This window comes from Necator americanus, chromosome V (genome assembly GCF_031761385.1).
Source record: "Necator americanus strain Aroian chromosome V, whole genome shotgun sequence".
In the NCBI taxonomy this organism is placed as follows: Eukaryota; Metazoa; Nematoda; class Chromadorea; order Rhabditida; family Ancylostomatidae; genus Necator; species Necator americanus.
Window position 1 is genome coordinate 970,135 of NC_087375.1, and position 25,965 is coordinate 996,099.

Below are 25,965 nucleotides of genomic sequence, written 5' to 3' on the forward strand. Positions count from 1 at the left end.
TTCCTATACGGGGTCGTAGATTTTTGAGAGTGCGGTGATTCCGCCCATTCCTTCCGTAAAAAAAAACGGCCCGGAAGATGCGGCGCATGCACAAGGCTGGTGCGCTCCAATCGAACTCGTTGTAGAAAGCAGCGCGCTGGAACGCTCGAAGCCGTATCTTCCGGGCAGTTTTTTACGGCAATTAGGAAGAAATGGACGGAATCACAACCCTCTCCATAATCTGCGATCCCGTATACGAATACTCCAGGAGAAATCCGTACCACCTCAGATTGGTGGGGTGATGCCTTTAAGTGAGGAGCAGGAATTGAGAAGGAATACTAAGGTGAGCTTAGCAGTGAGCTTATTATTTTCTATATATGGGCGACGTTCCATATACAGTAGCAATGTATTCTGATTTCTATCCTTTCTTCACTGCATCAATGAGCATTTCACTCTAGGCATTTCTCATGATGAAGGGGAGGAGGTAATATGAGCCGTGGATTCGTTTCCTGGTGTTTTCGTAGTGTTACACTTTACATGCGCAGCACGGCTGGAGGTTTGTCGTAGGTGAAAGATTTGCTGGGATAAAAAAGAATTTGTGGCTCCATATCCAATCTTAACGTTTCTCAATGTGGGTATGACTTTCGGGTATGATTTCTTGACATTCCCTAAAGAGTTCCCTGAGTTTAAGGCGGCCTCATGTTGTCCAGGAACAATCAGAGGATTTTATGAAATTATCCAAAACAAAACTTTACGTTTTATACTGTACCCTGAATACTGTAGTGAAGTTGTTAATGTTCTACTTAGTGGCTGGCCCATTACAGAGCCTTTGCCAGATGTGATCTAAATTTGACGTTTGATTAAAACGTAAAAAAGTTTGGCATCCTATAAAGTATGAACAAATTGCATAAGATAACATTTCCTTAAGGGCATTGAATTTCTTGAATTTCAATCTAATTTAGCAACCGAATTAACTCAAATACTTCTAAGATGATTTGGACTTTAGAGGTTTTCTTCAATTCATATGGATAGATTTTGCTCCTTTCCTCATTTTTAATTCGTTCATTTTTTTTTCGAATAAGACTTTACAGCAAATGTGTAATAACTGATTGGACCACTGAAATTACTGTTTGAAATGTAAGGGAGGTTCTGTCTTATCTTCGGTGCACCTAAGTGTGATTTTTTCTGCCAAGAAATCATTGATAACCTCGATTCTACTTTCAAGAAATAATGAAAAACATACCAAATATCAAGTTAACAGAATTTCTATTGCTTTTTACCCTTTGGCTATCATCAGTCTTTCCCTGTATTTTGGATGAGACCATTTTGATCGAAATGGTTCTGTAAGGTTTCGTAGTCATCATTGCATCGGGATTGCTTCTAGATGATCCTTCTCATTTTCGCCGTAGCGTAAAATAGACTCGTTTCAAAATGCATTTGGTAATGAGAGTTGTTGTAGACTAGCGTTGCTAGTTCAGTTCGATCGGTAGCGGATCGCAATAGAAGGGCAGAGAGCGAAGAGGACGGCGAGCGATGGATCGTCGCCCGACCGACGACGACGACGCCGCTCCACGTCGCTCCGTTACACGAGAGCTGCGTGTGGACACGAACGACGAATGGCCGGGAATGCCGTCTCCAAGACAAGTCGCCACCGCTCCCAGCAGCCCGTCGACAGCGTTCAAAACAGGTGCACTGTTTTTCTTCATAACATTCAAGCACTATTCGCTGCTAGGTAAAACGAAAGCAACGTTTTTCGTCTAGATCGAGAGGCAATATTTCGTTCGGGGAACAAGGCGACGGTGGCAGAGACACATTTGATGCGGTCGAGCGGGTCACAATCAGAATCCTTCACTGAGGAGCACTGGAGTAGCGAGATCACAAGTTTTGTCACAGCTGCACCGCCTAAATTCATTCAGGTGAGTTCCCAAAAAAACGTTAGATACTGAGTTAGTGAAATCACCTGATCACCTGATGACGAAGAATGGATCTGTTCACTTCTGGATCAGTTTGTCTCATGTGAACGATGGATTGCTCTCATCTAGGATTGTGTTTGAACAAAATTCTATAGATGACTAACTTAATGGGGGTAAGGAGCGAGCATGATATAATATAGGCACCAACACTTTCAACAATTATTTTTAGAAACAAAAAAAAAGCGGCGAAGGAAACTGCTTCACTTTTCGCTGTAATTCAAATCGGTGCATGTTCGTAGTAAACGATGAGCTCACCTGATGTTCGTCGTCGGCGCTGCATGATGGGCTGGCTTACAATCCATGCTACCCGGGAAAAGTGTCTGTAAAAAAACTTCATTTTTAGTAGTACTCGCTCATGTTTAGATATTGACGAACAGTTCCATTAGTTTAAGTGTCAAAAGCACTTAAATTTCCATTCATCCTGTGCACGAGCAATCCTATTCCAAAACGGCAAAAAAAAAGAGTTGTTGTGGTCCCTCTGCGCTCAAGAAAAAAAAAAGAAAATAAGAAGAAAATGAGGAAACACTTAAGGAAGCAAAATACAGTTAGAAATAACTAAAGAAGCATAAAAACGAAACCAATGACACTTTTTTGATAAAATAAAAAAAATAAAATAATAAAAAAATAAAATAAAAAATCTTGCTATAATTCCGCGTAAATCGCGTTGGTGCACTTAAAGCTATTTTGAATGAATGCGATCCAAAAACAAGCAAGGATATCAAGAACTTTTGAGACAACCGACAAAGCTGTATCGCAAGTCGGAGATCTTCATAATCGTAAGAAAACTTTGCTAAGATTGTTTGATTTTGTTTTTGCTAAGATTGTTTGAGTTTGTTTGATTGACTTGTGGAATCAAGAAAAAAATTTCAAATCGGCAACGTTGAATACTCGTGTGATGCTGTCGCCTTTGAGACTTTACAAAAAAAAACATTGTTCGAATGAAATGTTATTCTAATCGAATTTAATGGACTTAAAGAGAAAAGACACTCCTCTCTACTAAAAGATACACAATTTACGTAAAGTACTCATTTAGGTAATCAAAGCGTATCGTGTTCTGTCAAGCGACACTCCAACTTTGGTAGTAGAGGTCGCTTCAGATCCTCCAGCAATATTTGAATGGTTCTGTAATGATAGGCCAGTTCAACAGGTGAAGTATAATTTTTTATATAAGTAATATTTATATTATATTATTATTTCAGTATAATTTTTTGTCCCCATAGAGATTGACGAATTAAGCGCATTCGTTCAGGATCGACGACGTTTCCAAGCTCGACACGGCCTTAACATTACCACTCTGACTGTTCACCAGCCTGAGCAGGGCGTATATAAATGCACTGCTCGGAATCCAGCTGGAGTCAGTACAAGCTATGGATATATTACTGTCAATTGTGAGTTGATCTATGATTTGTAGGATATCTAATGGAAATCGTATCGCCAACATCGTACATGAAATAAGGCGGGTGTGGAGTGGCGGTTATTCAGAATCGTTAGAGGTTCCACTTCCTGCACGATTGATCGGAGGTTCCAGTCCGCCATAGCGCCCACCAATCCTTTCATCCCTCCGGGCTAGATAAATTGGTACCAGACTTGTTTGGGAGGATAAAAACGCTGACTTGACACATCGGCTAGCCACCGCAAGTCACTGTATAGGCCAGTTACACGTTCGTAAACTTCTAACGATTCTGAATTGAAGTGAACGTGGGGTGCATCCCAAGCGGATTGATTAACGTCCAGAAACTTTATCCTTTATCCTAATGGAAATCACTTCGAGCACTGTGTGTCTTTTCAGTTGAACATCAACAAGACGGATGGACAGTTAAGGAACGAAGTATGGCGAAGGAGGAGGGCCAGCCTACCATCACCATACATCGCGCACCACGGTTCACCAGTCAGGTAGGTAAACGAACGCACCACGAGTATTTAACGGACCTCGGGACTGAACTGTGATCGTATCAGGTACCGAACTTAACTATTCCACCTGGAGGACAAGCAGTTATTGATGTTGAAGTGGATGCTGATCCACCAGCGCGGTTTGTATAAACAAATCTAATAGTTTCCCACTGTTCTTTATGCAGTTCATTAGAATATTCTTTCCTCTAGGTTTTCCTGGTTTGCAAACGGTCGGGAATATCGCGAATCATGTACAGAAGTGGAGATTTACTATCCGTCACCAAATCGATGTATCGCAAAATTCTCACTACCAGTTTCTGGAGAGTATAAGGCGGTTGCGTCCAACGTACACGGCTCAGCGATGAGCAGTGGCTATATCGAGATATACAGAGGTTAATGGCTTGTACTCTCTATTGTAAGCAGAGATTAATGACAATAAAAACTAAAAAAGTGAAAATCTCCAAGTTGAGGGAACATCTGCAGTTTTAAAGATGGAAAAAGGTGGCGACAGTGAGGAACACTGTCGACAAGTATTAGTTCTAGATGTATAAACAAGAAAAAAACAGCGGCTGAAAGAAAACGTACCGCGTACGTACGCGTACGGCGTAGAGAATTTAATAAGAAGTCTCTAGAAGCTGTACGGTCGTGCTGCGTGTGAATTTGCGTAAGCAATAGTCAGAAGCATAAGGCAATACCCGTAACAGATCATAGGAGAAAATTTAATGCTTTGTCGAATATGCTAGAAAAGGAGAAACAACTGTTAACCATGGTGATAACTGTGTAATAAAATTTTTTTATAGTAATTGGAAGCCTCCTTCCTACCTAACTTATTCTGCCTCAGAAGTTAAGTTAAAAAAAAAGAGAAAGAAAAGTTCCAGCAGATCGCTTCAAGTGAAAATCCCATCAATAGTGTTTTAGTTGTTTTTCCTCCCGACATAATCATAAAAACTCTCAACATGTGGCCAGAAAATATTAATTTTGACCTTCTACTGAAACAATATCTTTTTTTTTTAGCAAAACCAACACGAATAATGCGGCCTCCAGTTGCTCCTGGAGAACATCTTGCACGTAACATTATGTCGTCCAGTCATCATCCTACAAATAGTGCTCCTGATGGCGAAGATATGGTAACAACACGTCAGGTACGGTGGACTCAAGGCACAGTGCAGTTACGTAAGCGGTTGCGCTCGAAGCGATGCGGCGATGGCTGTCGGAAGATCTCCAGGAGGGATCCTCGGTGACACTATTCCTTACTTTATTTCGCGATGGTCTCACTTCGTATCCAACCGCTTTCTCCACTGCGCCGCTTCGAGCGCAGTCGCTTACGCAACCGCACCAGACTTCATGTCATTTTTAATTGCTATAAATAGGCATATCATCGGCGCTACATTCACAATACTTGTCTGCAGGCAATAGTTACAGCAGCTGCTAAACGCGTTAAAGGCATCCCCCCACGATGGACACAAATTATACGGGGTCGCAGATTCCAGAAACGGATGGGATCTCACTCATTTCCTGCTTATCGCCGTAAAAAACGGCCCGGAAGATGCGGCGCGTGCACAACGGTGGCGCGCTCCAATAGAAATTCGAAGGACTCGTCGTAGAAAAAAGCATCCTGGAACGCTTGGATCTCTGCTGGAGCGCCATTGTGCACGCGCCGCATTTTCCGAGCCGATTAGAAAGAAATGAGCGAAATCCTGCCCGTTTACGCAGTCTACGACCGCGTATATCGGAAATCCATACCATTCCAGATTTGTGGGGTGATGCCTTTAAACTGACGCTGACGCGATGCATCTGCGACACGGACAGGTGCCCTGTCTTTCTGGCATCCGCTGCTCGATATCATAGCTGCGCTAGTAGCCTCCGCTGCGGAGGCCTCGCACTAGTCCTGTTTTCCGTTCGCGTTCGGCGGCGGCAGAAGTCCTATGAGCACACTGAACGTAGAACTTTAGGAGGTGAACGTCTATGAAGTCAACTATGCACAACGTTCATCAAGTGTGCCAAGAGGAGTTCGACATTTGGAGAGTCACGTTGAACTCCCAAACTCTTCAAAGCAAAGAATCACGCTTGAACAACATCGCTCAGGTCTGACACTTTTCTCTCTTCGTGACTAAAACGCACCTGATGGATCTTCGGATTCTTGTCTTCGTGTTCCTTCTTGCACTTTTCGCTGTGACTTTCATCATTCACACATCCTCCTTAGTTCCACAGTATGCATGCGACATTTCACCGATTCTCTATCGAGTCAAACAACTTACCTTCTTAACCGTAGCATCTTCAGCTAACGTAAAATTCCCATCTTTTCGTGACCTAAAAGTAGATAATTTAGTTTGTTTAGTTTAAGGGTGCATAAAAATTTTCGATGTGGCTTCTCTTCCCTAGTATTGGATTTGGAAATTAGTGAGATTTTGTAAAGCCTAAAATGGACATGGAAATAATTGGCGCTCACAAAATGTCTTAAGCCTTTCGATAGAGAATTCTTCGCTCTACAAGATGATTCTAAGACGATTTCTAAAGTTCCTACTGATCCATATTTTTCTTATAAATCGTCAAAATAGAGAGTCATGTGGACAAAGCACAGCATTATCGACATCATTAATTTTGCGTTTAAAGCCGTCACCCCACGGATCTGAGGTGGTACCTTACCTGTGCATGCGGCTGGCGCGCTCGGATAGACGGAATCACCCCCCTCTCCATAATCTACTATCCCGTACACAAATACTCCACTTGAAATCCGTACCACCTCAGATTCGTAGAGTGATGCCTTTAAGATACGTCAGCGTTTTTATCTTAGAACAGTAGTAGTTAGTAAATACATTTGCGGCTTACACAGCGGCTTCCAAGCTGATATATGTAATTATATATATATATATATATATATATATATATATATATTATAATTCTATTTTTTCAACTTTCTTGAATAAAACAGTTTTGTTTTGTCCTCACGTTTTCCGTCCTTTTTTAAAAAAAAATTTTTCATAGCTCATTTAATGTCTCCAATAAAATAAAAATAAAAAATTAGCAAGATGAGTATTGTTGTAAAAAAATCTGTATTAGAATGCGCAGAATGCCTAATTCAGTCCAAAAACATTCACTCACGAGGTTTAACTCCTGTTTCTTTTGCCGAAAAAGTTTAGTTTTAGGAGTTTCCTCTTAATGAAAGATAACTAATTAGAAAAATATTAGTATGACTTAATTCATGGAGGTGATCGAAGTGAGAAAGCACAGCGGAAACAGCGGAAGTTGCTTGACTCGAGGTTTCACTTACATTTTGTGTGAACTAATTCTATTTCAGAAGAAGGCGAACAAAACGTCAAAGTACCAGAATGCCTTCCTCGCCCCCTGCACAAAACACGCAGTGAAGGTGCAGCTCGCTTTCTGTCCCATGCCCCAAAATTTGTCACAATACTACCAGCTCAAATATCGATAAATACGAACGAAAAAATCGTCATCATTGTGGAAGTCGAAGCCATCCCAGCTGCTGAATTCAAATGGGATGTGAACGGATTTGAATTAAAGCCTTCCAAGAAGGTCACCATACTTAACGAACCGAATCGATCCACACTAATGATACAACCTCCTGTGAAACAGGGGAAATACAGCGTTACCGCATCCAACGAGAAAGGAAGATCTACACTGCAAACTAAAGTGGTTTACTTAGTAACAGAGATCATTGAGGAAGTACACAGTGAAACTATCGAAACCGAAACGACCACCGAGACTGGTCCCGACATTGTGCAGTCGGCGGTTACGGTAACTAGTGCTAACGAAGCCGAATGGGAGATGGTCGACAGTGTCGACTCTTCTCCTTCAACAACTTCAGTAAAAACAGTTAGAGAAGGTGAACGGACTGCTGCAGCTATTGTAGAGAAGGCAGAACTAACCGTTCCCATAACCGAAGCAAAAATTCAGAAGGTCGAAGAAGAGAAATCTACTATAGAAAATGGAGTACACACTACCATAAAAGTACAGATAAAAGAAGAAGAAACTACTTCTACGAGTACTGTGAAGCCAACTATTCCAGTAAAAACTAGTGAAAACATTCCAAAAAGACCAATACTCCTTTCACCGCCCACTCAAAATGTGCATGTTGCTGCAGGCGAGAAATTAGTCTTAGAATCGAGAGTAGACAGCAACCCACCGGCAACGTTCCGTTGGTACGTGAACAATTTTGAGACGAAGGCAGGACAATTCGTTTCAATAGAACAACCAACGGAAAACATTTCTATCGCCACATTCCAGAAACCTGCACCAGGATTATACAAAGTGGTGGCAAGCAATCCACTTGGAGAAGTCGTCGCAGTGTCAAAGGTCACCACAGAGCTAATCGTGGAAGAGTTGAAAGAACGAACGATTGTAACCACCACCACCACCACGAAACCGACGATGTACACACTAAAAAGGAAGCCTTCAGTCACAGCGAGGGATGATTTGCCAAAACCACCTCGCTTTGTTGAACGACTTCCGGTGTCGCTGAAAACTACTTCAGAACAACCTATCAAACTTAGGGCTGCGGTAGATGCAGTTCCGGAAGCTACATTCATGTGGTTGTTAAACAATTTCGAATTGAAGAGAAGTCAGAATATTGACATCACCCGAGTGGCTGAAAACATTTCGGAACTGAGCCTTCTGAAAGTCCAACCTGGAAAATACGATGTTTTTGCTAAGAATAATATGGGTCAAGACTCATGCTCTTGCAAAGTGATCGTCGAGTACGAACAACCGTTACAGAGCTCGCCACCTCCACCACCTCCCAAATTTGCGCAGTCTCTCCATGAGGAAACTACCTACACTCGCGGAGAAGGAGTCAGGTTGGAAGTTGTCGCATTGGGATCGCCTCCCTTTAGCTTTTCATGGCTCTTAGACGGAAATGAGCTCAAAACAGATCAGAACAGTCATATTACTGTCGATGGGAATAAATCAGTGCTTATCACAAAGGAACACATTGAAAATGGCAGCATTATTACAGTAGAAGTTAGCGATCTGCACGGGAAAAATCGGTCGCATACTGTAATGAGGGAGGCTATTGAAGAAGAATACAAGAAAACTATTATCGTCGAAAAGGAGTTGTTGAAAGATGTTCCAGTGGCCAAGGAACCAGTGAAAGTGGAATCGGGAACGATGAAGTTAGTGGAAGAAGAAAGGGTGTCAGTAAAAGAGGAACTTGTGACGAAAGAACAGCCGAAAGAAGCACCCACCTTCATTAATGAACTCCAAAGTCTTCACCTATTTGAGGGAGACACACTTACACGTACGGTTCGGCTCAGGGAGGATAGCGGAGCTTCCAATTTCGGATGGTTCGCAAATGGACTCTTGATCATACCCGGTGACCAAGTCCGAATCGAATCCACAACACATGAAAGCACCCTAACAATAGAGAATATTGGAGAAATGACAAACGTTGAGCTCAGCGTTATGGCCAGCAACCAGTTCGGATCGTCAACATCATCAGCGAATTTGACAGTGGCCAAGAGTGAGTTTGAGCTAGTTCTGCTCTGTGTATCACATTAGTGTGGTTTTTTTTTTTGAGTTCGTTAAGTTCAGCTCTAACAAATGCCTGCAAATCCTTGTTTTTGTTTAGATAAATTGCAAAATTTGTTCAGGACCAGATGAATCATTTGAGATGGTGCCGCCAAACCTTCCAGAAGAATCGGCACCGAAGATTGTTGAACCCCTACATTCGGCATCCTTCATCGATGGTAAGTTGTAAAATATATGGTCGGGTCAAAACGACATAAAGCACGGTGCAGTTGCGTAAGCGGTTGCGTTGCGTTCGAAGTGGGGCGGTAGAGAGAGTGGTTGGAATCGAGGCGAACCGTAGCTAGGAATGGTGCTGCCTAGGGTCCTCACTCGATCCTAACAGGTTCCCCCTCATCTATACGCTCATCCCTACTCGATTGATACGCTAGTGACATTATCCTTTATCCTTTTAGTGAATGACCTTACAGACGCGGTTTTCAAAAAAAAAAAACAACAGCAAAAACCTAGGCAAACCTCCGAATCCTAGAATCAATAGATCCGAAAGCAGCTAGAGGCCTCAGTTTGCCTGACGATATGCCTTTTTGGACTCATATGAATGACGAAATGAAGGCGTGCTAAGTAGACTAGTGGTGAATTATTAGACAATACAGTTTGATTCAATTGTGACTTCTAAAACAACGAAGGAAATATAAAAAAACTTCACATGAAAAAAAAACTGGATTCAGAACGTGAGATTCGCTTCAGGTCAGCCAATGGTTTTGCGCTGTCGCATCGAGGCTGTTCCTTCGGCTGCAGTGATTTGGTCGAAGGACGACGTGAACGTCGAGGAATGGGTTATTAACAAGGACGTTGTCACTAAGGTCACAACATTTTCAACTAATCTGCTTACTTCGACACTTTGCACGGATAGCTTAAAATCCAAAGAACTGAGAGAAAAATAGTTCCCGCCAAACGAGTCTCACCTATTTTTTGCCATCGCAACCTGTTGATCGATGCCACATGATCTTTGGCTAAGTTCCTCACGGAATCTTTGGAAATGAGTGATTCCATGTGGAAATAACACTGCTGAAAATATCTTTATATTTTTAGATACTTCCCGGAGGCATTTGTGAACTTCTTAACCCCGAAGTTTATCCCGAAGATAGTGGATTGTACAAATGCACAGCAACGAATCCATATGGCACAGCTGAAACTGCGGCTTACATAAACATAGAAGGTATGACTGCAGTATCCTAGTGCTTGGAGGCAGCATAGCAGGAATCTGACGTGGTGAGGGAATCCGCGGGAAAAGCTAGAGATGGGGTTGTAGATTGCGGGAACAAGGGTGGTTCCGCTCCCTAATGGTCGAAAAAAAAACGGCGCGGGAACGCTTTGGTTCTTACGAGGTACGATCGATAGAACAATCCTCTATGTGTTTTTTCTGGTACCCTCAACAACCTTTTCATTGATTTCACTTTCGACCGCCGAATGGCACCGACAGCAGGATGCGGTTCGCGCGCAAAGGTGGCCCGCGCAAATGAAATCAATGCAATGAAAAACGGAGTTTTCACGCCGTTTTTTCTTACGATGATTACGATTTTACGACCCGAGAGATAAGCGGAACCACCCTTGATTCCCGCAATCCACAACCCCATCTCTAGCTTTTCCCGCGGATTCCCTAACCACGTGATCAGATTCGTGGTATGTTGCCTTTAAGAGATCATATCGAAGATCAAACTAGTTGCAGGAATCACATATCGAAAAGACCGCGAGGAAGCAACGACCAGTGAGACTGTGTCAGCCGCGGCAGATGAGTCCACTGTGGTACCTGCACCGCCAACATTCGTCGAGCAACTCACCGCTGAAACCGATGGAGCGTACGTGCTGAACTACGTGAGACTGCTGTGCAGAATCCGAAGGTGACTTTTAAAAATTAATTTCATGTTTAGGTATACTCGGATCAAAACGGTCCGAAGTTTGGTGTATTTGGGTAATTGGCTTCAGGTCGCTCTGACCCGACTATGCCTATGAAGGTACAATCTCTTAAGGGATAGGCTTAGCGATTACGATCAGCTCGAGATGACCTGACTTGCAGTGCAATTGCGTAGAGAGCGTAGTCTGCGGTGAGGTCTTTCATTACGTCAGTCGAACTGCGAGGGCCTAATCACGCCGCTTCGAGTGCAGCAGCTTACACTCTTGCACCAGAAGTCAGAGTCAGAGTCGGGTTTTAGACTACGAGTATGAGCATAACGATGCCTATTCCTCGCTAATCACGGTGAAAAACGGCATGGAAATCGTTCTACCTCCTCCGTGGTACATTATAACGCGCCACCCTCTACACGCTCCGGTTCCCTCAGCAGCTATTCCATTGGTTTTACTTGAATAGACTGTTGAACAGACGCTATAGATTTTCGACCGCTCGTCCATTGACGAACCGTCCTATTGCACCTCCTAGGAACTGAGGCTGTTTCACCTAATCGTTCTAAAAACCGCGTGGAAAATTTGGGTCAAATTCTGCCTACAGGTACTCTGGAGCATGGTGAGATCACACATCTCGGTCAGTTACCATGTCATTACGTTGGTCATCTTTAGTACAACCTGAAACATCTAATTCTTAAATAAAATATCGGTGTTACACTGTAAGCTGGCTGAAGCGCGGAGAAGGGGGAGAAAAGTGGTCGCTATGGGGGGATTGTTGCAGTTTAACCTGCAGAGCAGCTCGTCAGCGTTCGAGAGAGTTCTGAGTTGTCGACAACCATATCAGAGCATAATATAGTCGGGTCAAAACGACATGAAGCACGACATTTGCGCAAGCGGCTGCGCTCGAAGCGGAGCGGTAGAGCGCAGCGGTTGGGATCGTGTAAGGATCCTCGCTGCTGCCATCCACCTCTGCAGTTCGCCATGGTCCCACCTCCAACCGTTGTCTCCACCGCACCGCTTCCGAGCGCGGCCGCTTACGCAACGGTCCGTGCTTCATGTCGTTTGGACCCAACTATAGCATACAATGGTCGAGACGACCCGTAGTAGCTCAGTGCAGTTGCGTAAGCGGTTGCACAGGGAGCGGCGCGGTGGGGCATAGCGGCTGCGATCGAAGGGTGATCATCGTTGGCGCCAGTCGCCCCTGCAGCCTAAGTGAAGCGTAGTCGAGCGAAGAGGACAAATTTAAAGTCTCACAACCCTTATCGTTCAGTATTCTCTCGTCCAGTTGTGTGTTCAAGTGGGTGAACATCTATAACAAAACGTATTCTTTCTTTTTTCCCAGTTAGGCATCCTTTTCCCACTTGATGATGGATGCATTGGTCTGCTGCTTCATGTAGTAGACGTGACGTGGGATTTTACTAATAGTTGTGGGAAAACTAGTATTTCAGTTCTACAACAACGACGATTTCATGGTGGAAAGATAACGTTGAGCTTATACCAGGCAAAAAATACGAGTTCCACAGGTTCTCCGATGGAGCGCTAATCCTTACCATCTACGAACCTCAATTATCTGACAATGGTATTGTTGTGGTTGAATGTTTTGGATAGTCTTGTAGGGAATATGTTATTTTTTGAATGATTTCTAAAGCATGTGTTTTAGGTATATACACGTGTAGGGCTGAATCGGAACATGGTTTGAGCCATAGCACGTGTGAAGTTGTTGTTCCATCTAGATCCACAATAGCAGAAAAGCCAGAAACAATAAGCGAACCTCCACCTGAGGCATTTGACATTGTCGAGAAGTCAACAGTGCAACTAAAAGAGACTATCAAGGAGGACTTCGTTGCCACAACAGAAATCACTAAGCATGAAGGTAGAATTTTGCTGACAATTTGAACGAAAAAAAGAATTGCCGTTTCCCCCAAACGTTTATTGAAATGTTCAGAGGAATACAAAATTCTGGTGAAAGTGGCGGACAGTGTGGCCAGTACTCTTGTTGCCAACATATTTGTGGATGCTGTTCGTGAAGCTGTGAAAAGAATCATGGAAGAAGAAAGCGAAGAGGTAAAAAGGCTATTTTGTTTTGGCGAAAGTGCTGTAGAACTACCTGTGAATTACTCTGCGTACCATTTTTCTATGTTTCGCTTTAATTTTATCCAAAGGGCACGTAATGGTTCTCTTACGAAACTTTTACTTAGGTGAGGAAGACATTTATAACCATTTACCTTTGATGAAGTCGCATGAGGTTGGTAAATAACTTCATTGGCCCCGTCGTTTGGAAAAGGTGTATTCTTCATATCCCTCGCTCGAATAGAAAAAAACTTATAGAGCTAGTAGTAACCATTAATGACCACAACAATGAGTGCCCGTTGATTTGCAAAAATCAATTTTGAACTCTGAAGAATGCCAACGTCAGTCAGTAATAGCTTTTTGTAAGCTTTGCAAATATCAATAGATTCCCAAGTTTCATTGAAAGTTAAACATTCTGATTTGCAAGCAATCTTTATGAAATGGGATTATAGCGAAGTAAAGCTTATGTGATTGTATTTTTACACGATGACTGATAAATTAAAGGAAGCTATTCCGCTTGTGTATTAGTTATTCACTTCCTATACTTCTTGATCGTGCACACAAATAATTGAAATCATTTCAGGAAGAAATTGTCGTTGTGGATGCCCCTGTGTTCGAAACATCAATAGAACGATATGTTGTTAAGGAAAATGAGACAGTGACAATTAGCACTGTCGTTTCTGGAACACCAACACCGTTCATCGAATGGTACTTTAAAGACAAAAAGTTGCAAGTGACTGAGTGAGTGTTTCTAGAAAAGTCAATTGTTATTCGACGACTAACAAGAAGTTCTTGAATAATTTTGTGTCTTCTTATTAAACACGGAATTGTCATTGTACTGGTGAATGTGAGGAATATCTTACAGTCGGCTGCCTGAACACGAGGGAATGTCTACTCCTTTTGATGTAGTACTACCTATTCTAAAAAATTAAAGGCAAACGAAAATTCAGTTGTCTTGTAGTTGTTAATAGGCCTGTAACCAAGGTCTGGCATCAACTTTGATTAGGCCAGTTTTTTGACTGAATCGCTTTTGTCGGCGCTTTTCAAGGGAAGAACAAATGAGATTGGCGCTCGACACATTCACAGATTTACAAAAATACTTAGGAGGCGAGACACGAGAGCGAATCACGTTAAACATTTCTAACATAGAACGAGAACTTGTTCCTTACGAATTTCAAATATGATAATTCTTGATATTATTAGTTAATATTTAGCTTGAGGTGTTCTGTTCAACTCTTCTACTTTTTCTTTTGTTTCTCGATCGAAAAAAGTAGGCCCTACGGCAGGGCTTTTTCTTAGCTCTACTTTAACAGAACCAGCATATGCAACGTTCGTATTTGCCTAGCTCAATAGGTTTTCGAGTACTGATTGGACAAAAGGACTTATAAATTCAATGCTAAACATTCAAACGAGCTGTGAAATCCTTCTAAAATAGTACTAATAGTTATCAGTTCAGACAAATCAACATGGGTTATGAGAATAGAGTTGCAACCTTGATCTTGAAGAATGTTACCCAAGCACAAGAAGGCACCTACTACTGTCATGCTACCAACGTTCACGGCACAACGGTGCTGGCGAGCGAAGTAAAAGTTCTTCCAGGCAAGTTAGACCTTTTCAAAACTTATCGAAGTTTGTTTCAGAGAACTCATGTTCATCAAATGATCGTACTTTTTCCAGAAAAAGCCAGCGACACCATTCGTCTGACTCTAGCTAAATACGATAAACAAGATGAGAGTGAACAAATTGTCACAAACATCTTTGCTCATTACAAAGAAGATCAGTTTGAGGAAACAATTAAATTGCATATACCTGAAAAAGCAAGTGAATCTGCACAACTAACGGCTGTGGCTGTACCAGTGGTGACTGAAAAGGCGCCAACTGAAGGGTTGATTCCCGAAGTACACCGACCAAGTGAAGAAACAGAAGTGCGTCCTGTTCCGCCACCACGAAAGCATGCACCGAGCCAAAAAGAGGAGACAGCTGTACCCATTGTGGTTGAGAAGCCTATCGAAGCTGCAGTAACCGAATCGAAAATTGATCAGGTTAGGAACTTTTTCTTTGGATTTCTTAAATTTTTTTATGGTAATCGTTTTGGTTTGTGTAACAATCAGATCGGAACTTGTAAGTGGTAGATGCAAGCCTTGGTTCAGTGACCATGATGGTTTTGAGGTGTCACCGAAGCAGGAAACAGCATTATTTGGGACGTAATAGCTACAACTAGCGAGGATAATTGAATCAAATAAATAATAAATAATAAATCGAATAACAAATATTCGAATCTTTTTTCTTTGAATAATTTGAAAATTAGGTTGCTTGTAAAAGTCTATGAAGCTGTGTTGAAGTTGGCTTATGTCAAAAACGAGTTATGGGTATTCTTATCTGTAGAACGCTTTCGTCTTTCAGAATAGGAGGCAACTTTTTGTCTTTGTTGCTGCATGTGGTTAGGCTGACGAAATGTTAGCTATGCATAAGTGTACTCAATGCTTTTTTTAGCTCTCAGCTTTCATAAGAACTACTTCGTTTTCAAATTCCTGTTATGTTGCTGCTTTGCATTTCAGTGTTCAAACATGATGCAATTGTTTTTACTTTGAGAGTTAAAAAAAGAATATCATGAGCACTGCAGTAACTAAACGTTTCTTTTTTCCAGGATGAAGAATCGCAGTTGGTGGTCTCCAAGTTTGCCGAAACGTTTGCTAACACCGTTATGAACCAAGTACTAAGTTTTATTTGTGCAACACATCATCGAAGAAAGTAAATGGACTGCGCTCATGCACATTTAGGTTCAAACTACATTGCTAAGTAGCGAATCGACTCTTCAAGTCACTACTACTCCGTTGGTGAAGGAGCAAGTACATGATGAGTCGGCTGCATCTGTCAATATCGAAGGCAAGGAAGACAAGGTATGGAAACCTTTTATGATATTCGGGACAAAAGCTACGATCTGAAATCTTTCAGATAGGCGAAGTTTCAAAACGAACGGCATTACCAGCGCTCGTTCCCCAACCGCTATCTGAAAATATCGTCGTACAATCCGCAATTTCTCTCAAGGTAGCTATTTTGAGGTCTTACATTATCGGTCAGAACTACTATATTTCTATAGCATATTCGTGAATTAACTGTTTCCCACAATGTCAAAAACAGATAGAGATCCGAACTTACTTGGATCTGCACCGCCTGATGGTCTCGGTTATAGGAACAGATTAATGAAGAAGCAACCACTATCGATGCCCGACGGCCGTCTGCGCAATTCGACCATACAGTCACTGTTGTCGAGCCGGAGGTAATCTCAATGGATTTTTGTTATTTTAAAAAAATAATGCGCATTACTGAAGATAAAATGCAGGGCAAAACTGCAAAAGCACATTAGTTAGGAAGACGTACTAGCCGGCAGTAAAAAAAAAATCACGTTTTGCTAGTTTGTCATAATGTTTCGTTACGATGTTTTGGAGACGAGCTAATGGTGCTGGCACAAAATACAACATTATTGTTATTTACACAAGGTTCTGATAGGGAATGTTCTAGGTCATCCAACTCGGACTCCATTTGCCCGAACCGAGTACTCCGACGATGAAGTTCATCGATTTGGAAACTATCTTGCAACGTCCTGGAACTTCTTCTTCGGCGAACACACTCATCAGTTCGCCATCAAAAGGGTCGGCCAACGCTGAGCACCGAATTGTCTTATTAGAAGGAGCATCGCAAAACTTTCAGAATGCAATGACATTAAGCTTGAAGAAGGTCTGTTCCTTCTTGCATTAATTCGACCTCGTATGTTACAAGCAAGAACTGCTTCTTTTATGGCATTTTTTAGGTACGAAAACTTTCACCAGAAACGACAGAACCATCATCGTTTGCACAAGTGGAAATATTCAAACCAAATGAGACCAGTGAAGCAGTTGTCAAGATCGTTGATGCCGAAAAAATTATCCCAGATTTACTGCGAGTTGCTGCTGCAGCGAGCAAACTAAAGGTATGCGGAGAATAACTCATGAACGTTCATTTAGAAATACCTCTTTTACGGTATAGTTAGTCAAGTAAGAGTAACGCCAGTAACGGCAGATCTTCGGTAACTCTTTTTTCACAAATAAAAATATACACGCTTGGCGATTGATCGACCGCGATTTTGAGGCTAATGAGAATGGCTCGGATATCGCTACTGGGAAGATGTCCTATGCATTTGAAAGTCAGGGATTACAAACACAGTTGCGCCGCTGATGCTGGACTCATGGGCTCAAATGATTTTTGTGGCATTTTTCATAACAACTGGTGAATGCGCTTATGTCTTGGTCGAACGTGTGATGGGAGTCGTAGAAGTAGCGGGCTGCAAGAGAAGGGGGTCGTAAGGGAGTATGCGGTGGGCAGTAGTGAATGAAGGATAACAGGATGACAACCAGGACAAAATTATACGTAGTATTAGATAATTACATACATTATACATAATGCACAATACAATAGACAATAAATAACAACAATACAAAACAGTAAGTAATATTAGCTTGGCTTATGTAGATTCACAGTTTTGTTAAGCCGTAAAGGAATCGAAATAACCAAAGCTCAGTATGTTTTTAGATTCAAATCTCTGAAACATTGTTGCTATATTTATGTTTTTGTCAGCTCGAGAACGTAACAGTTAGTTTGGTGAAGCAGCCTAATACTGCACATCATGAGCTCGTCATAGAGTATAGAAGTGATGTGGAAGATGCGGCCGAATTCAACCTATCTCAAATCATCTACAGTCATTCAGAAGAGGTAAGCAACGCTTTTTTTATACGTGTTTCAATATAATTTGCTCTGTTCAAATGTTAGTGCACGTTATTCTTCTTAGGAAACAAAGCAAGAGGTTTGGTCTCGACGTTCGCGTTACTCTGAGGTTGACGAGAATGTTGTTGCTGTTTTCGTTGAAGTGGACGCAACTTGTCCAGATCAGGTACTACTTTTCGAGTCGTCCGACTGAAGCCGGACTTCAGAATGTTTGTGGTGTTCGCTTTCTCTGATCAATGAAAATTAATAGTAGTTGCATTTTCTGTAAAGCTAGAAACTGTAAACTGTTGGCTACTATTTAAGCAGCCGTTTGCTTCCCTTTCCCACTCTCTGAAGAAGGCATGTCAGCAACCTGAGGCAATTGTGTAAGGAACTTGATACGCGGAGGAATCGTGAATGTGAAACGCGACACGGGCAGTGGTCACAGCTAGGGCACGGCTGCAACGTCTCATTCACCTTTTGCGACATGCACTCGAAGTTATTGCGTACTAATTTGATGCGGCGGGACCCATTTCAATCAAATTTGTAGCTTTCTGACATCGGCGCACCCAATTCGACGCCGTAGGACCTGTCGCACCCCATTTTGTAGCTGTTTAGCGTCGATGCACCATTGAACGCCGTTGGACCCGTCGCATCCCCTTTTTGGAATTTCGTGACACACACACATGTAACAGAATAAGCCCGTTATTATACAGCATGATCATGATCATGATTGTGATGTTGGTTCAAGCAACGTCGGATACTTTGTGACTTGGTGTATTTGGTGTTCTTTTTGGCAGAAGAAAAGATGTGTGCTGGTTGTTTCAACAAAATTCACATAAAACAATACTGAGAAATTTCAAAAAGTAAACGAAAACGAACAAACGATGTGAAAGGAGCGAGTACACAAGAATTGCTACCAATGCAAATAAAAACCATCTGCATCCTTCTTCTTCCCCCTCCCTAGTTCGGTTCAAAGCTCAAAGTTTTAGTAAATTGTGAAAGATCAGGTTCCAGTTGTATCTACATTTCAGAACGTCGAAATTTTGGCTACCGTGAACTCGCCGGTGGAGGAAAAAGTGGAGAATAAACGAACGCCTTCTCCTGATTTTACCGAGTTCTCCGAGTCAGGGACAGAATCCTCATACGCTACCGGTCAACAACAGCCTAAGTACGCTTTTTTTAGTTGTAGTTAACCGTAATACGGAAAAAAAATGAAGCACATAGCGATAGTTCAAAATTTACGAATAATGGTTAAGGATTTTGCTTTGTCATACGTCATCGATAAGTTTATAAGCAATGCCAAGCTTCACGTACGGTCGAACCCTCACGCTTCATAGTTAAAATGTTCTATCTTTTATGTTTTTTCCATGTTCATTAAATAATCTCTATATATTCTTACTTGGATTTTTGTGTGCTTTTTACTTCAAATATGGCAAATTTCTTCATGACCTGCTCGTTTCAGATTCTTTCGTACGTTGACGGACTGTAGCGCAGTAGTTGGAAAAACGATGCAATTCAAATGTATCGTAAGTGGAATGCCGACGCCAGAAGTAAAGTGGTACGTCGATGGCGACGTCATTCAGCACTCACAGTAAGTGTAACTAAGCATCGTGGATATGACCCCTTCCTAATAAATAATATTTGTAGTGAATACGATATCGTGTACGAGGACGGTGTCTGCATTCTTAAGATTAATGAGGTATTGGCTGAAGACGAAGGAGAGTACACCTGCGAAGCCTCAAACTCTGTTGGAAAGGTTGAAACCAAGTGTTTCTTGAAAGTGCTCGGTAGGTGCCGCTTCTTTTAACAGATGATATTCATAAGGCGATTTGATATCGAATGGACGTCAAGCAACGACATCAGTCAAGTGCAAATCACAAAATAAAACGTCGATGATTCAAGCGCTAATGAGCCCCGCTGGCATGTTTCCTTTGCCTCAACCACCTCTGAATAACATTTTCTGCCTTCTATCCATATCGCTAACATGCAGTTCTGTAGAAAAGCTTACGTTTTGTTTTGTGTTTTGTGCTTTTCGTGTGTTGTCTGGCGGGCCTCACATGCATGGATCAAGCATGAGTACCGCTGTATTTCAGGAAACAACCGTACATCTTGCTTCATAGAGCATGCTCCATCGTTAGTAGAGCTCATCGATGACGCGTCCGACTCTTTTGATTCTTTTGAGTTCGAGGAGCGTAAAGCGGACTCGCTTTTCCCGTCCGAAGGGAGTTCTCTCAAACGCTCATCGATCACATATAATTCGGAATTTGACCTGTCAAAAATAGTTAACTATAATGAAAACATGGAAGAAACCAACGCTTTCCACAAATACTTTGAAACATCCGAAACCTCAGTCAAGGTGAAGATAAACCAATGCAAAAAGATATTTGCATTTCTACACGCTCCATCAGTGCAGCAAGCGGATGTCAGCTTATCCCTTAGCAGGACAACATCCACAGACAGTGTGTTAGGAGAAATCACCCTTCTTTCATGTGGAAACAAACGTCTTGACCCTTCGTTTAATCCAGCTCCGTTAATCTGTGTTAGTCCTTCTGGCAATCCCGAACCAGAAGCAGCCGTCAACACGCCGTCAATTCTCTCCATTGATAAAAAGTTTGTAAATGAATTCTGTGAACCGAGGGAATTAGATTTGCCTGAGAAATTGTCCTACAAAGGCCGAGAAATCGCAGTTTCTGTAAATGAAGTGTTAAAGGAAGAGCTCATCGTTAACGAGAGAGGTGATATAGAAATAGCAAGGAAGACTTGTCTAGAGACTTCACTTCAGTTTGACACTGAGCTAGATATTGCTCAATCGATAAGGAAGATTTGTAAGGCTCTCCCTGAACCGATCGTTGCTGATGATCTAATGTCGAACGTACAAAGCGGAGCTGACAAGTTGGCATACTTCCCCACAGAACACTTCAATATCGATGAGAATACTCAGCTGAATAATGAGCAAACCCGTGCACAGTCCGTTTTGCCGAAGCCACGTTTGTTGGTCGATGCTGGAAAGTCGGCATCAGAAGGGTTTAATTCACCAGCATTTGATCCAGAATTCATTAATAAAATAAAAGAAATAGAAAGGATTGCGAGGAACGTTGATGCTGAACTTGTCCAGATTTCTGCAGCTCGTCCACCTCCAACTGTTCCTCTATGCGAAAATGCGAAGGAAATTGAGGATGCTATCTATAAAATCTCAAACCAACTTCTGCTTTCTCAACCTATAACGGAGGCCCAGGCTGAGGCAAGCGAGGAATTGCTCAGGACTACGCTAGCTGATATGATTTTGAATCCTAGCAGAACAGCTGAGGAAGAAATGGAGCAGATGAGACGGCCCATACGTCTTCTAAAGAGAAAGCTGTCAGACTTTGAGAACTCATTTATGGAAGATGTTGAAGTGATGAATATCAACGAAGAACCACTTGCAGCATCTACATCCGCTATCGAGGAAGGAATATCGAAACCTCGTCCACAGTCTATTGTTAAAGCGCGTGTACCAAGTGCTGAGTATCTGAGGGTGACACCACTGACGTCTAACATTAAAGAACAGCTTTCCTGCCTGGAAGACATGATAACCCACATCAGCGATGAGAGCATGAACGTAGATCCAGAATCGAAAGAATCCTTACAAATCATTAAGGGTCGCACCCAGAAAAAACGTGAACTTCACAACCTTTTTGTGCAGATAAATAACGAAATGAACACCATTAAATCGTTCTGCAGAACAAATCTTTCCAAGAAAGGGACTGACGCCATAATGAATGTCCTGCAAAAGGTTAAGACTCATGTGACCAGTATCGTTAACGTCATGTCGCTTTCGAAAATGAAACAACCGCATGCAGTTGAAAAAGATGCTGTCTGTGTATCCGTCAATTACGAGTTCTTCCAGCAACCAGCAAGTGAAAAAATTGATGCAATCATGTTCTTCAAGAAATCGTCACTAGAGTCCTGTCCCACTCTAATGTCTTCCACAAGTATGTCAACTAGTGACGATACGTGTAGATACTCACTTGAGCTGAAGGCTTCCTCGGAAAAAATATTAGCAGATAGTAGTAACGGTGAGGTAACGTTAAAAAGAGACTCTTCCGTAGAGAAAATGAAAAGCGAAGCTGCTCCCATTCCTCCACCACGTATTCGACGCACTGTAAGCGCGGATCCTGATCGTGCTCTTGACCCACCCGTTCGTCCACCCAGAAAGAATAGGAATGATTTGAGAAAGAGAGACCTTTCTCTGGATAGCCACTTAAGCCAGAGTTCTACAAGTAGAAAGTCTTCTCAAGCTTCTTCCCAAGCAAATGAAAAACCTGTCGTGCCCAGTCCACCTAGCAAACCTAAACGGTCTTTGGCAGGAGATACGTTCGACTTCTTAAAACAACTTAGTTGCACGCGATCGCAGAAGAACTCAGGTGATTTAGAAAAGTCTTTGATTATGGAGCTTTCTCAGATGACGCTGTCCGAGAACGACAGCGTTGAGCTGATGTCAGAACCAGAGTGGGTACAGTCAGAATTGAACGCTTCACTGAAGTTAGGTGCTGAAAGAGCGAGGCTAGTGCGAAGTGAAGCAGATGCATCACGAAATGAGGTGACACGGGTTCACACTGGTTGGATTGAAGCTGAAAAACTAAGCGAAAATCTGGTAGAGGAGTGCCTTAATGCTGTAGCAGAAATAAGTGTTACTACCAACTTCGAAGGTACTATTGTTTCCGCCGCTTATGCGTCACATTTCAAAGCTGACGCTCTTGTTCGGGTCCCTTTGATGAGTGCAGTTACGTTGTCAGGGAATGTGCTAACAGACGATGGTAGATGCTCGGTTCAGCTACTCTGCGAAGAGTCTGACTATGCTACTGACACCGACACTTCCGGTCTACTTCGAGGGACTATTTCGTCGTTCAATAGAAACTCACCACTTGTGCCGCTGCATCCGAGAGCTTCTCTCAACCTTTCACAGCATAGCTTTGGAGCGCTGCTTGATTTCTCCGAAGGTGAGAACGATATCTGTACAGACTTATCTGTTACCTTCGAACTTGAGCACCATGTTGACTGCAATGATGAACAAGTTATAACGCAGCTTACCCATCCAGCAGAAGGAGCAGAGAATACTTCTTGCGGAAACCAGCGTTACGAGTACGAGCCTATAGTCGCTGCAGAATTTAGTAAGGCCTCCGATGAAACTATTCATCTTGTGTTAGAGGAAACTATTCTATCCCAAATGGCCTCCTCAATTAAGACGGAAGACACAGACCGAACAACACCTCTGTCTAGAACTGGGCTCAGAGAAACGGATATTTTGAGCGATGACTCAGTTCTGACCGAAATTGATCGGAGCATTATTGATAATGTCGCGGAGAATTTCGATTTTATTCGGTCCAACGCGAAAAAGGGGTTAATCGCAATTGTCTACCAAGATACGAAGCAATGTGCACGCGCCAATGTCGCCATCGACAACACTTTTGATGTTGAAATATTTCAAGAGCCAGAGAATCTTTCTCTAATAATTAAAGTGATCGAAGACCAGTTCAATTTCACATCTTTAACTGTCTTGGGGGGCAGCACTGACAACGTAAGAACCTCTTACGCTTACGACGACTTCACCGAGACGAGTTCTTACGATGATTTTGATGGCGAGAACAGAACAGGAATTTCTGTGTCAATTATAGCAAGAAGTCTACATGACGGAATATACGCCTCTCTGGAGGAAATCCCTTGGGGTGAAGTTGAAATGACTCTTCATGAGTGTGATTCAATGGCAAGGAGCGTTGATGACGATTCAAAAATGTCCCTGCAATTCAATGTGACTGTGTCCGAGTCGAATCCTGAAGAACGAAAGTCTCTTCGCTCCCAGGTCTCCCTTAATCTCTCACAAAACACCATTTCTGAGTTTGACAATACTATGAGTACGGGGAGCATTAACATACCTAGCTATGTCATAAAACTAGGTTCTACCGCTACAATAACTTGCGAACTTAACAACTACTTACCAGCGAACAGCAAGATAGAATGGTATAAAGGAAACACACAAATAGCGAAATATCCTGGGAAACTGGATCGCATAAGTCACGACCTATTGGAGGTGCTTATAATTGCCAATGTACAAATGGAGGACAACGAATTGTACAGTTTAAAGGTTAACGACGATATCTTCCCTGTTGCTTACCTAATAGTGGAGGGGCCATCTTCCGACGAGTTGGTGGCTTCAATCCTTACTCCTCCACAAACGCAGTTTGTCATGGAGGGACAACCAACAGTGCTGATGTGCCAAGTGAGCGATCCGGGACAAGCGGTTCAATGGCTGAAGGATAGAAAACCACTTGAAGAAAGTTCAAGACTTCAAATGGATGTGTGTGAGGATGGGTGGAATCGGGTAGTTTTTGCACAGGCGAAGATGTCCGACCAAGGCACATACTTCGCTGTTCTTGGTCAGCAAAGTGTAGCAATAACCCTCGTTGTTGAAGGTGTGTTTGCCTAAGTTGGATTGTTTGTTGTGTTTGGTGTGATGCATGTTGCTATTTCTGTTCAGAGCGTATCGATGAGAAGGAGGTCACTGTGGTTGCTTCTGGAACGGAGAGCGAGGACGACGACGTGCAGGAGTATCTTGTTCCGCCGGGAAGTACAGCCACGATAGCTTGCGAGTTGGAGGACGGTGACCACGTGCACACCCTGACTTGGCTCAAGAATGGTGAACGGATCCTGTTCACCGATACGAACAAAATTGAGCATGTGACTAATGGCCTCAAACATTATCTCGTTATCCACGACACAAGCCCCAAAGACACTGGTCTTTACAGTGTATCTATTTCGAATACAGAATTTCGTGTCGCTCATTTAGCGGTGAATGACTTGGCGACAGCTTCGCAGGGACTTCGCCGAAAACGTATCTCGAATAGTTCTTTGCACTAATCCATTCACTGTCCCTCCACTTATGATAGCATTAGGGTGTTCGCGAAAGCCGACATCGGATCTCCGTTACCTCTACATATCCATATGTTTTAATTGTTGGGCAGTAACGCTGTGCTGCTACTAACCTCAGCAGATGTCTCTATTTATTTAGATTTTTGGATGAAGATTACTTATGTCGTTGCTTGTGTCCACAAACAAAGTTTTGAATAAAAAATGAAAAAAAAAATTGGAAACTGTAAGAAATTATCTGCGTAATGTGTTTAGCAGATGAGCCGGTTGAGGAAACGTGTGTGCCAGCAGGCGCCATCGCAACTATTAATTGCGAAACAATCACGGAAGAACATAATATCGAATGGCTGAAGGTTTGTTGAGGAAATATTGTCGGTACTTCCTGTCATTGATGTCGAAGAAAAGCTACAAATACTAGTGGGAAGTGAATAAAACCCCGAGCTGATAGGTATTCCGTGACCTTCGATGTCATATTTTTTTTTAACGAAAAGTGAGGGATGATACAAAATGGGCACGACATTGAACAAATCTTATGGGAATGCACCTATGCCTTCGATTTCAATTCAAAATTAAGCCTTATTTGTAGGGGCCAGCTGTTGTGTCAGGTCAGTGTTTATATTCTCTCTGACAAGTTTGATCTATTGCCGATTTGTGGATCGGGAGCGGATGAAAAGTTTGACTGACACCAGAGCGGTTTTGAACCTTCGATCGATCGTGCAGTCACAGTCGAACCTCTCACCGACTGTACTACATGGACCCCGTAATATTTTTTATATGAAGTGTAGGAAGAGTGAGATAATCGATGTTAGGAATCCAAAAGTAAGAGGGCACAGGAGCACCACGGGTTTTAGTTCACCACAGTTTTTTTTTTTGCCGAATAAAAATGTGGTCTTTTCATTTTCAAAGCTGCAGATAGTGGATTAGTGCGATTCACCTAGCAATTCTTCATACCTGCCTTTCATACTAACAATGAAATTCACTTGACCTTCTACTTATTCACTTTTATTTCTTCTACAATAAAGGT

General features: G+C 42.4%; 1 protein-coding gene across 4 annotated transcripts in view; it reads left to right on the top strand.

The window, feature by feature from the left end:
- Positions 1–1,512: 1,512 nt before the first annotated feature.
- RB195_012619 (uncharacterized protein) overlaps positions 1,513–25,965 on the top strand; it is a gene marked incomplete at both ends in the record, with an annotated part of 63,981 nt that continues 39,528 nt past the window's right edge. Inside the window, 33 exons of one of the 4 annotated variants that reach the window (XM_064202071.1) lie at positions 1,513–1,666; positions 1,741–1,895; positions 2,986–3,099; positions 3,202–3,340; positions 3,742–3,845; positions 3,909–3,982; positions 4,053–4,234; positions 4,857–4,984; positions 5,795–5,927; positions 7,141–9,318; positions 9,449–9,544; positions 10,071–10,186; positions 10,416–10,542; positions 11,053–11,224; positions 12,674–12,804; positions 12,886–13,098; positions 13,171–13,289; positions 13,879–14,036; positions 14,752–14,894; positions 14,973–15,337; positions 15,943–16,008; positions 16,076–16,195; positions 16,251–16,343; positions 16,489–16,575; positions 16,818–17,033; positions 17,107–17,265; positions 17,910–18,044; positions 18,121–18,222; positions 19,070–19,206; positions 19,501–19,629; positions 19,686–19,825; positions 20,132–24,487; positions 24,553–24,932. In XM_064202071.1, the coding sequence (XP_064057952.1) occupies positions 1,513–1,666; positions 1,741–1,895; positions 2,986–3,099; positions 3,202–3,340; positions 3,742–3,845; positions 3,909–3,982; positions 4,053–4,234; positions 4,857–4,984; positions 5,795–5,927; positions 7,141–9,318; positions 9,449–9,544; positions 10,071–10,186; positions 10,416–10,542; positions 11,053–11,224; positions 12,674–12,804; positions 12,886–13,098; positions 13,171–13,289; positions 13,879–14,036; positions 14,752–14,894; positions 14,973–15,337; positions 15,943–16,008; positions 16,076–16,195; positions 16,251–16,343; positions 16,489–16,575; positions 16,818–17,033; positions 17,107–17,265; positions 17,910–18,044; positions 18,121–18,222; positions 19,070–19,206; positions 19,501–19,629; positions 19,686–19,825; positions 20,132–24,487; positions 24,553–24,932 (11,121 nt within the window). Of the gene's footprint in view, positions 1,667–1,740; positions 1,896–2,985; positions 3,100–3,201; positions 3,341–3,741; positions 3,846–3,908; positions 3,983–4,052; positions 4,235–4,856; positions 4,985–5,794; positions 5,957–7,044; positions 7,088–7,140; positions 9,319–9,448; positions 9,545–10,070; positions 10,187–10,415; positions 10,543–11,052; positions 11,225–12,673; positions 12,805–12,885; positions 13,099–13,170; positions 13,290–13,878; positions 14,037–14,751; positions 14,895–14,972; positions 15,338–15,942; positions 16,009–16,075; positions 16,196–16,250; positions 16,344–16,488; positions 16,576–16,817; positions 17,034–17,106; positions 17,266–17,909; positions 18,045–18,120; positions 18,223–19,069; positions 19,207–19,500; positions 19,630–19,685; positions 19,826–20,131; positions 24,488–24,552; positions 24,933–25,091; positions 25,132–25,196; positions 25,295–25,965 lie in introns of those variants that run through there. The other 3 variants (XM_064202074.1, XM_064202073.1, XM_064202072.1) reach the window with 3 other exon arrangements.